The following is a 12827-nucleotide window of genomic DNA, read 5'->3' on the forward strand; positions in this document are numbered from 1 at the left end:
AAATTTGCATCCAGAACCCCTCACACATGCACACAAAAAACAACCCCAAACACACACTCCTCATACCTTCACGGTACAAGAAACATACTCAAGCTTGGCTTACACATTATCTCTCAATACAGATTCACACACCCCACCAACATCCTTGTGCCTCCTACAGTGTCTTCTTGAGTAGTCTCTCGACAGGAGACTATCTTCAGCACATATCTTACCTTCGGCTGAATTAATTCGGTTATTAAATATGTCTTAGAATTTTATTACATTTCTTTAAGTCGTGCTGGAGCGTTACTTGAGAGACTTAGTGGAGGATATTTCATCGCATGCATGTAATCGGAACAGCATGAGGTCTACCTTTAGTTTTAAAAAGATGAAATGTGTGGCAGCGGTGCCTCAGTTTCAATCATGTTCGATTCAAACCTGCACCTCGCGCACACCTGTCTGTTTAGTGGTGACTACCACTTTGAGCTCGAGCGGTTGTCCAATTCTCGACAGCACAGACTGCGTGCTTGCTCCATGCCGGACTCTCCGCAAACACACCTGGTAAGTATCTGACGCGCGCGCCCACCTGGACATTGATAAGAGCTGTCACTACTGTTTGTCCAAAAGATAGCGTGTGCTTGCAAATAGCTGTAGATTTTCCCTCAGATGCCCGACAGATGACATTTGTATTAAAAACAACGTCTAAAATATATTGATGAATTCAAATAAAACAGCACTAAGATTACCCCACTTGTGCGTAATTACCACAATAACGATAGGCCATAAACAATAAAATACAACACTTCTCACTGAGCCAAAGCCCGTAGGCCTACGCCCACGGATTGAGCTCGCGGGAGGCCATGTCAGAACGCGTGTCGCTGATATATGAACCAACCCTAGGGAATACACGAGCAGCCCATCAAATCTGCACTCATTAACACGTGTGATAAATAAGCAGCACTCTCTGTCTGCACGACCATTAAAGCGAGGCGAGCGGCCCACGCGGTACCGTCGGCAATGACAGCGACGACCAGGCTCGGTCATTGGGGAGGCCAGCCATAAGTTCCCAAGACATCTCTGTCACCCTCATTCTCCTAAACACTGCATAAAATGTCATCATTGACAGTATGATCACATACAACATAGTTTCCAACCTGACATTCTCAATTCTCTCTCAGTCTCAGGTGGCACTTTACACCATAAAAGTGACTTTATGTGAGAAAACTTCACTAACCACACGTCAGAAAAACCCAGTGTGACTAAAAACTAGGGAAGATCGGTTCTAGCCTACTGTGTGTGTGTGTCTGTCTTATGTGTGTGTGCCATTCCAAGGCCCACGCGTTACTCACTCTGTGAGAGATCTCATAATGTAATTAGCTTTGTCCCAAGACTCATATTTATAGAGCAGCGCACAGCTCTGCCGATACGGATTACGATGATTATTTGATAGCGGCCTGGGGGACAACCCGCAATCCAATTATGATCTGAACGCCGCATGCAGGCGACCAGTGAGTAAATGCAACAAAATTCCCGAACCGCGCATCGCATATAGACCAGTCAATTAATGGGACTGAGGCTGAGCGTCTATGTTTTGCTTAGGTCCAATGTTAAATATCGGAATGGTCATTGCAAGTGTATGGGCCCAATAAATACTATTATTAGCGTTTAGAGGAAGATTAACATTTGTCTCTTCATTTCGAGCTCCACTAAGGACAAAATAATTAACAGACCATTCACTTTTGAAATTGCTGGTCATCTGCTGTGTTAAATAGTGTATGGGGTGATATATTTGGTATAAGATCATTAATTTTATTGACACGTAGGTTATTGGTTGGAAATTTTGTGACAAAGTCACTTATATTGTGTTGAGGGAAGAGTAGCAAAAGAAAAACACAGAGGAAGAATGAGGATCGTAAAGCGGGAAACCTTTTCGTACCTCGTGAGAAGAAGCTGAGGAGAATTCCGAGAAGGAACATTTCGCCTTTTGTCAAGCGCGTCAGTGACTCTCGAGGCTTGTGGTACTGAGGCTGCTGTGGTCGGGGCTCAAGACTTGGACAGAGCGTCTGCTTGCACCGATCTCTTCCTTATCGACCCGCGGACCCAAGAGCCCACCGCCCACAACCACTCACATGCGCCGCTGACCTATCCTTCGACGCGCGGAGACAAAGCAGTCTGAGGTGGGAAACGTACACCGAATTCAGATGTCCATGTGAAAAAAATAACAAAAAGGCACATGAAACTTATTACGGTATGTCAACCACAAACGCTTTTGCTTGATCACATGAGAAACCACCAACATAAATAAATTGCTGTGGTAGACTAAACGATTGTTAAAAAGGCAAAAAAAACATTCAAAGCGATATTCCCCAAACTACTTAAAAAATATATACATCGCATTTCGGTCCGCTCGAAAGTGTCAGCACGTCTGCATGTCAACCCAGGAGCGTTTAGCCATCAGAGAGACTTATTTTCAATCTCAGCAACAGCAAGATTGGTACTCTGGTATCTCCGCGTGCGGCTGAAGTGGATATAGACTGCTGCCCACGCGACACTGCCCGTTGCGCGCTGCCAATCCTCAGTGAGCGAGAAGACTCTCCTGTGAAATTCGGTAGCACTCTAGCGGCGATTTTAGCGAGTTCTGATTGGCTCGTGCAGATGTGGTGGATTAGACGCGGTGGGGGCGAGCCTCACCCCCACCCCCTTCATTCGGAAGGTTGCGAAATGCTAAAGTTTCCATCTGGAGTACCATCACAGAGTGACCACGGGGAAAGTTGGCCTTTATCGATTTTTCACAGAAAAGCAAAAAATGTTTTATCGTCTTCAGTGGCGCATCAAATGCGAAATAAATTTCCAGATCCATTAAGGCACTGGAAGGCTTGTATCCTACGGTGTAAGCAAAGTTTTGTATTGGCCAATTACCGGCAACATGTCATTTCACCCGCAGTCTTACAAGCCAATTGCTACAGCTACGATGCATTCAAAAAGAACACAACATCAATTGCCCCAGAAAACATTATTGCGCACCTGCATATTTCTGAGAATTGATCCGTGTGGATAACAAGGGGGTGGTGTGTCTGTGTGTGTGTGTGTGTGTGTGTGTGGGGGGGGGGGGGGGGGGGTAAGAAGCAGCTGAAGTACCTCAAGGGTGTATATTTAATATGCCCCCAAATTCAGTTGACATGACAGAAGACCTTTGGGATGATTCCAGAACATCATGACTATTCATGATGTGCATGTGGGTGGCCTGAGATAATGATAGATAACACTCAGGGGGGCTCTCACAACCCCTCAATTTACTATGTCTGTGAGTGAGTGAGTGAGTGTGTGTGTCTGTGAGTGAGTGTGTGTGTGTGTGTGTGTGTGTGTGTCTATCCACCAGGACTGGTGGAGCGGACACACTCAAACCCCTTTGCCTACCCAATCTCTCCTTCTCATCTGTGCTGTGGCCCTCTTGCCCCATACCCCCTCCCTGTCCCTGTCATCTTCCTCTCCTCTATCGGTCTATCAGAGAATCTCTGACGGTCCCCGTTGCTCTTACTGTCTTTACTTCCTTCCCAACGCACATTATCCTCTTCACCTCTCCCAGCCTCATGGGCGTCTCCCCCTCTTTTTTTATCTCCCCTTCACTTGCCCATCTTTTTTGACTCTTCCCTTCCCCCTCCCCTGCTCCCTCGTTTCGCTCCTCCATCTGTCTCTCTGTTGCCACCTCCCCACCTCGTTTACCTCTCCTCTCTCCATCATTGTTTTACGATCATCATGCCCTTTCTCTCAAGTGCTCGGTCCAACACTATTAGCCCCCTGTGTGTGTGTGCATGCGTGTGAGACAGAGAGTGGGTGTGACTGGATGTGATTGTGCACACCATTATTCTGATTTACTTGCATTAGCCATGCATTGTAAATTATTATTATTATTATTATTATTATTATTATTATTATTATTATTGCATGTATCAAGGTAATTGTCTTCAGTATATTTTCTGCAGGTGTTTGGGTGTTGATCTATGCATTAAAACATAACGGTTTACGTAAGGTGGACTTTAAACTTGTAGTTTAAAAATGTAGTTTAGATAATTTTTAAATGTAGCCAGTTACAGAATACAAATTACATTGCATTTTTACTTTTTAGTTCCTTTCAGATTACTTATTTAGACGCTTGTTTAAAAATTCAACAAGGAGACAAAGACATACACAGTGTCTTAAGAGAGAGGAGAGGAGAGGAGAGGGAGAGAACAGGGAGAGAACAGGGGAAGGGTCTTCAAAAACAGGACCTTATTTATCATTTATGCCTATTTCCTAATCCATTGTTAAACAAACGTGCCAAGTACTGTGCCTATGCTGTGGCTATATCTATCTGTAGTAACAGTAGTAGTAGAAGTAGTAGTAGTACTGGTAGTAGAAGAAGAATATGTACGGAAGCCTAATAGTAAAGAAAAACCCCATGAAAGCCAGTGAATAAAAGAGGACCGATAGGTGATTGAGGGACTCAATAGGCATTTTTAACAATCTCTTCTGTGAAACATTGTCTCTGACACTGAAGAATACTGAGACTGACACTACAACTCATTTGTCACTCTTTTACTCTATCATGTTAAAGCACCAGAGATGGGTAAAAATACATCGAAATGTATTTTAAAATAAAATATCAAATACCCTCATTTTAAGTGTATCAAAATAAACCTCAAAATACAGTAACCACATAATGTATCAAAATAAAATACCGCATTTTTATATTTTCAAAATACTAAAAAAATTATTTAAAGGGAGCATGAAATCACTTTGCAAACCTTCCAGTCTATGTAATGTATTCCTTCATCAGTACACTGACTCTGTTGATTAAGTGGACAGTGTTTGAGAGCAACAGCTTTTCTCTGCCTACGAAACATGCCATAAATCTGCAAACAGTCAACAGATCAACTATGCTGACCCTGTCTGTTACAAGTCATAGCCTAAAATATCAGAGATGTACTCAAAAACTGAACTTGTCAAGTGGTACAAACTAACCACCAAACCTGTAGCCACATAATGTGGGCATAAAGTAACCCAATGCAGTTCTACCCCCGTAAAATAACAACTTCAAACTCATGGTACACTGACATATAATGCGGAGAATGAAATCTCTGACATTGTCAGTGCATGCCCAGATACCTGGGGCAACTTTTTGAGCAGGACAACCACATAACCGGTTCCATGTCTTCCGATTGGATGATCATGTGAATTTGCCTATTTGATTCTCAAAAGAAAAACATAAGTTGCCCAATATCAAAGGGAACGTGCCAGAATACTCAGGAACACTGCTCAGCATCATTGCTCAGAAAGGTGCCTTGTGTAGGAGCTTTGGAGGACACATACACATCACAGTCAAAGTTGTTCCAAAGTTCTACCAAAAACAGGCAAACTTATAAGTGTGGGTGAGCAAGTAACCGTGTGGTTGCGTGAGTGGGTTGGTGTGAAAGAGGGAGTGTATTGTGTGTGTCAAGCATGTAGGTTTACATATGGACCATCGTATTTGCATCAGCACCAGTCAAAGGCTATGTTCATTGTTTTGTACTTTTATGATTTAATCGCATTACCATTGGTTTTGGTTTTACCAAAAATATTTAGCAAAAATACACACCTATAAAGTATTTCGATACAAAATATGCAGTAATTTTCTTCAACCCAATGAAGTACAAATGACAAAATACTATTTACATGTATCATAAATACAGCCAATCCCTGAAAAGCACCCACCACATGTTCATTTTGACATGATCACTTGTTTTTAAGTCCTGTCAGGCCAGATATTAAAACTATACAAATTCCTCAATCTTCCAATATGATACTAACCAATAGTGCCCTATACTTCATTGCCAATACAGCTGGGAAGCTATGCCATTTTTGTTTATTAAAGTTTTAAGTTGTGAAGCCATCTCCATCTCAATGACTCCCTCTTCAGACCATTCACGTAGGAAGGAATTAATGAATATCAGTCAGAGAGAGCATCTGATACAACCTCTATCTCTGGACCAAGGGACATCCAAACTATGCAGTACCTCAGCAGTAATTGACAAGTAAAGGACAAATTATAATACCATTTTTTGTGTTATGAGAACATCCGTTTTCTTTTTTGTTACAAATTCCCTGACTGACATAGCTCTCTTGAATGTTGTGTAGACTAGACTAGACCAAAGTGGAAGTGGTAGGACTTGATATAGTGGCAACCGACACCACAGAGGTGAACTGAATTTTGAGATCTCTTAAGGACCATAAAATAAAGCTTCAGGCTTATTTCTAAGAGTTACCAGTACTTCATACCACTTCAACCATCTATTATTTTTTGCTTTTTGCAAACTGCCGCGGTCTATATGACCCCTGAAATACAGTAGAGAAAACAATGATGAGCATACGCTTTCATTTAGACTTACAGAGGGGCAAACAGATCTGAACCAAGGGCAACACTAGGATCAATACACTAGATTTGAACGTAAGGAGAAGGCATGATATACTATGACATTCTCAGGAAGAGCTCTGAGGCTGCTCAGGGACAATGACAACAGTCCATTATGGTTCCTCAATTAATTCTAAAGGTTTCCACCTCAACCAGGAAGCCCACTATGTGATATTTAGAACCTCTAAGGCATGGGTCGGCAACAGGCGGCCAACGGGCCAAAGCTGGCCCGCCAGCAATATTATTTGGCCCGCCAGATTATTCTTGTAGTCCGATTTTTATTTTACAATAGCGATTTACAAATAGTGTAGACTATCAGACTGCGGGTGCTTAAACAAATATGAGAAAGAACACCAGAACGCACTATGATCCGATCGATATTCAAACAGTGACAGCGTCATTGCAGATCAGACACACAGGCTTTGCATTTGTGAAACCGGCTAAGATGAACGCAAAGTTTTCTTTCCATAAAAAACTTCCTTTGGTAAAACGGTAAAACTTCCTTCTTTAGACTTTTTGACCAAAACATTTGGTCAACATTTGGTCAGCTAACTTCTACTGTAGTTCGCTCCTAACTCTGCACGCTAATATTTCTTGTAGGCAAACAATAAACATTGTAACATTGTCATGTCAGGAGGTGGGTTAACCAAGTATTTAAGAATAAATGTAAGATAGACTATCCAAAGTCGTATCCTAATTAAAATAAGCCAGGCTTCATGTTAAACAATCCATCATTGCCAAAATACTCCAGATGGAAAATTTACTTTTCACAATATTGAAAGGAGAGATTAATCTAATCAGGAGCGTTTTACTACTCAAGTAAACCATCAGTGGGCCCATCCAGGGTTCATTTTTTCATGAGTTAGTTTGTGTAAATGCGTGCAGATCATCCACCAGAGTGGCGTTTAAATATTAGCCTATTCTCTGGCCCGCCATCCATTTGCTAAGAAAAAAACTGGCCTGTGGCCAAAGTTACTTGCCGACCCCTGCTCTAAGGGTTCTCTAGTCAACAAAAGAATCATCCAAAAAGCCTAATATAAAAATTATTATATGTGTCTCACCACCGCAAGCCGATAGCTCGACATGCCTTTCATGTGTGTGTAGGGCAGACTGTCCTGAATCTGGCACTATAATTGGCATGGTGGAGGTATTCTCTGGGGCTGAGCAAATGTGAAAAACATGTGGTGTGTGCCTTACGGAAATAAATGCCATTTTTATTTAGCCCTATGAGCCCTACTCTATTTTTTGGCCATTCTCACTACCTTTAGTTATAAGCATTTATCCTAGTCATTGTAAGTGCCATTCACACATGCTATATTTTTTCAGCACAGTCTAGGCTACCCAAATCTTTGATTTAATTTTATACAATTCTTACATTTTGAAATGTATCTCACCACAGTAAGCTGCCAGCTAGGGCTGCACAATTAATCGAATTTTAATCACGATCACGATTTTGGCTTCCCACGATCAAATTTGCGTGATCAAGCGATATAAAAATGCGTGCTCTACCCATTGAACCAACCTGGCAACCCATAGAACACTCCGCTACAAAACAATGTGCCTGCATGCAGCCTACCAATGGCAACTGTTCCCTGCACTGCTCAGCCTGATGCAATGCTCAGTTTGGATGCACTGTAGACTAGTAGCATTATGTTAACTATTAGTAGGCTAGTTAGACTATACAAAAAAAACGACGATCAAAAATCAAATGTGTGGCACAGCAGGCCAAGAGCTTGTCCCTCGAAACGGATCATCCGTTGTTCGAAAATATTTCGGATTTCAGGCAAGTGGAGTTAACCAAAAACTTAAGCAAAGCAGGGCTCTCAACTCATACCGTGAAACACATCACATCAAACCACACATGCCTTTTTATCACGTTAACTTTTAGTCCTTGTTTGCTTCCTCCGATATAGCCTATAATAAGAGTTGAGCTAACGACGGGATCCGTGAATTATATTCATGTATTTAATAAGCTACATGTGCAACCTACAATGCATATGCGTTTCAAGACACAGCCTACTCAAAACGAGTGAACAATAATGAAATTGTAGCCTACACGTCAGTGTTTTACATATCAACGAATGACTAAACCAGGGGTGTCCAAACTGCGGCCCGCCACGCACTTTAATCCGGCCCGCCGAGCATTTATTAGTTTATCATAGATCCGGCCCGCCCAAGGGCGTTTGGTCTCAGCTTTGGTGGGGACATCCAATCCCCCAACCCCCCCGGCTGAAAAGTTAACTTTTACTGACAAGAGTCCGACTGTCAATAGACAATAGCCTCTTTCATTATTTATAGTACTCTAAAGTTAAACTAGCATCTCCGACTGGAGAGAAATATGTGCAGACGAAAACAATTGTTTAAACGTAAATAAATGTTTGACCACTAGATGTCAATTTTGTTTCTCAGATAACAGAAGCTAAGCATATCTTAAATTTTAAATTTGCCCAGATTATATAGTCATAATATAATATATATATATAGTATTTTATTTATGTTACTGAGTATGGAAATGCACCATAGTTTAGGATTGAATATGTCTATGAATTTTTGCGACTCTAAATTATATTTGTATTTGCTTAACTGTAATTGGAATTCTTTTGCTGTAAGATACCAGTGCCTTAATGGCGATTTCCTTTGTTATTTCAGACTGTTGGCAATACAGAATATCACAATACAGAAGTGAATCTACTCCATCTCATTATATTGTACAGCAATGCTGCTGACTCCAACTGAATTGACAATTTGACATAGGCTAATAATTAGAACCTCACCTGAAGCCCTGATGCTGTTTCCTCAACCTGCCATCCATCTGTAGTGGTTTGATGCTGTCTTTCCTGCATACAAAGTGGTTAATTCATTTGGTAGCATATCCTTTGGCTAGCGAGTTTAACCCTCCTACCATATTGTATATGATAGTGTAATTTGGATATTATTTATCAAATAATGATTCATTATATTTGAATAACCAACAGTGTTAACTTATTCACATTGCCAACACGTTTTTACAGCATGTGTCATAACAATGCAATGACAGTCCTTCAAACGAATTTGGGTCTCCCTTTTATTTCTCTGCATTGTGTAGGCTACACTCAGAAATACATAACATAAACAGAATAGAAACGAAAAATGTCCAGATCCAATGTTTATTGTGACTTCCAAGATTCTAACTTAAGCTAGGCTAATTAACATTCAGTGACTTGGTAATAACATCTATTGTGATAACGCGACTTCTATGATACCGTGCTGCACACCCCTAATCAATACTCCTGACCTTGGTTGAAAGATTACAGAAGCTAGATTTATCTTTAACAATATCCTGGGTAACATATGCTATCACCAGTTAATACTATTTTTCCACATAATAGAATCTGCATAATTTGAAAGCCTGGTCACTACCACTGCTAGCTTGTGTGGCTAGTTATTTTGCTTAGTTACACTCTGCTTTATGAAAAAGCTTCGTATGTCCCCTTTCTTCTTCTTGGGTGGCATAGATCTACACACCACAAAAAGGGGTTTGTATGTATGCTGAAGGGAAAAGGGAATATTAAAATAAAAATTTTATGGGGTAGGCCTATGTATTGACAGACAGCCCTGGTAACTTACCGTTGTCGTTGACACACCCGCTTGCTTGACTACCAGTGCAAGAACTAGATGTACCGCAGAGCGGTACAAAATATGACCGCCGCCCAGTCCAGCACATTTTTTCCACAAAAAGAAATCACGCTGAAAGGCCTATATGATTCTAACTGTCTCACTAAATTGCATTATCCACACTCAATTCTCACTGGTATCTCCTAGACAACAAGTACCAAAACATGATTAGTTCATAGATTTCACATGTAAAATTCATTTTATACAACCCCACCTCCATCTTGCCTGTTCATAATTCTGAGAAATTCTTGATTGTTTGTGTTATGTTTATGTTATGTGTGTGGGTGTGTGTGTGTGTGAGTGTGTGTGTGTGTGTGGGTGTGTGTGTGTGTGTGTGTGTGTGCGTGCTTGTGTGTGTGCCTGCGTATGTGCCTGTGCATGCAAGCGTACATATGTCTACTGTGTGACTATGTGTCATACGTATGATTACTGTGAATGTATGTGTGTGTGTGTGTATCTGTTTGTGCACATGTGTGCACATGAAATGGGTTAACATGACCCCTGGAGGCAAACTTACAGAAAAAAATGGTCATCCTAGGCCCTACAGTTCTCAAGATATTCACAGAGAACTGTGTCTGCCCTACCCTCCTTTCGGAGGGTCCAGTCCAGCGGGGGGGCTACAGATCAAAACGAAAAATGACGGTTCCATGCTATCCATGTGGGGGTACATGCCCACCAAGTTTTGTGTACCCCGGTCTTTCAGTGTCCCGGGAATCCTTGTTGGTGTACGTCACTAAATGTACACATAAATAATTTTATTGTAAGGCCCCCCATGAACGAAAGTACACAAAACTTGGCATGCATTCGGAGGGTGTCATAATGATCCTACACTTTTAATTTCGTGCAGTTTTGACCTTGTCAGCCAGAGATATTGTGATGAAAACACCTAATTTTTTGCTTTTTAATTTTTAACTAGGTGGCGCTATACATGAAATAAGTGGTAATGGGATGGGTTGACATGCCCCCTTAAGACCAACATACATAAAAAAGGTGGACCTCCTAGGCCCTACGGTTCTCGAGATATTCACAGAAAACTGTCTCTGGCCACCTACAGGCCAGTTGGTGTATAGTAACATAAATTAATTTATTGTGTGGCCCCCCATGAACGGAATTCCACAAAATTTGGCGTGCATACAGAGGGTGTCATAATGATCCTACACTTCCAATTTCGTGCAGTTTTGACTATGTTGGGTCACAGATACCTTCAATTACAACACCTCATTTGTACTTTTTTGTGTTTAACTAGGTGGCGCTATACATGAAATGAGTGGTTATGGAATGGGTTGACATGGCCCCTTGAGATCAACATACAAAAAAAAATGGTCCTCCTAAACCCTACGGTTTTCGAGATATTCACAGAAAACTGTGTCTGCCCTACCCTCCTTTCGGGGGTCCAGTCCAGCGGGGGGGCTACAGATCAAAACGAAAAATGATGGTTCCATGCTGTCCATGTGGGGTTTCGTGTACCCCGGTCTTTCAGTGTCCCGGGACTCATTGACGGAAATTTGGGCATGCGAAAAAAAAAAAAAAAAAAGAATTCTGACTAAACCTATATGACCGCCGCTTCGCTGCGCGGCGGTCATAATAAAGCAATGTGTGTGCAGCATGCGTGTCAGATAATCCTTCCCCCTCCCCCTCGGTTTTTCAGCCAATCAAACGACGACCTTTCTTGTACTGTCGTGCTGGCTGTCGGAATGATCAGCAGCACAAATGAGTTCGCTAAAATATTGGTGGGGACAATTTTGTCATCTTAAAATATTGGTTAGGACTAGTCATGAGCGTCCCACCCTAAATCTATGCCCATGGGCCCGCCACACTTTAATCCGGCCTGCCAAGCATATAATTAGGTTATCATAGCTAGCTATTTTTTCCCCAGCGATAGACGACGTTGTGATTAACTTCAGGCTACTGCAAACTGCTTTACACTCTTCCTAAAGAATGTTTACAATGTCAATGTCAAAACAGCTTGTTACATCGAGATACATAGTATCTCCATTGCAGCAGATAACTACGTTATGCTACTCCATTTAATTGGGAACGCATTTGAGCGTGCACGAGAGAGAGCGCAATGGCAACAGTTTCCATTACTGACCATTTACAAACTGAGTGGGCACAGCACTAGCCATAGGCTATTTGAGTGGATCTGGCAAAGGGTCTTAAATTGACAGTGCACCATTTATAAATGAATAAAAAGCATCAAATTAACAGTATTTCTTAATACTTTGTAATTACTGTGTTGCCGTTAACGTTTCCCCAAATATTAACAAAGTACCAAGCTGGAAGTTTGGAAGTCGCAGTCAATCTATATTTGCAGTAATTTTGGGGAGTAAATGTGAGGGGAAGAATTTGGGTGAGCCAGATAGCAAGTCCAATATGTTTAAGGGAAAAAATATTTTTGTCACTAAAATTAATTAATAATCGTGATAAATAATCGTGATCTCAATATTGATCAAAATAATCGTGATTATCATTTTGGCCATAATCGTGCAGCCCTACTGCCAGCTGGACATTACTTTCATGTATGTGTAGGCCAGACCGTCCTGGCAATGAATCTGGCAATATAAGAACCATGGTGGAGGGAGACTTTGGGGCTGAATAATTTACAGTGTGTGTGCGCAATGTACAGTGTGGTGTGCGCCTTACAGAAATAAATGCCATTTTTTATTTAGTGATGGAAAATGACCTTTCTGCGCATATCTGTGACACAAACTGATCTGACCACCTGACTTGACCCGAGTTTGCGAATTAGCCTGTGTGTGCACTCATG

At 41.5% G+C, this 12827-nt stretch overlaps 1 protein-coding gene across 1 annotated transcript in view; it reads right to left on the reverse strand.

Moving 5' to 3' along the window:
- Positions 1-2538, reverse strand: part of LOC143133140 (GDNF family receptor alpha-4-like) — a 23628-nt gene extending 21090 nt beyond the window's left edge. Inside the window, exons 1-2 of the mRNA XM_076292909.1 lie at positions 2370-2538; positions 1916-2151 (exon numbers count right to left, since the gene is read on the reverse strand). Of these exons, the coding sequence (XP_076149024.1) occupies positions 1916-1955 (40 nt within the window). The 5' untranslated portion in view covers positions 1956-2151; positions 2370-2538. The remainder of the gene's footprint in view (positions 1-1915; positions 2152-2369) is intronic.
- Between the last annotated feature and the right edge of the window lie 10289 nt (positions 2539-12827).

The sequence above is a fragment of the Alosa pseudoharengus genome, unplaced genomic scaffold (assembly GCF_046254945.1).
Source record: "Alosa pseudoharengus isolate Yale_2024_CS ecotype anadromous, Long Island Sound unplaced genomic scaffold, YU_APseudo_1.1 YU_APseudo_1.1_scf_19, whole genome shotgun sequence".
NCBI lineage: Eukaryota > Metazoa > Chordata > Actinopteri > Clupeiformes > Clupeidae > Alosa > Alosa pseudoharengus.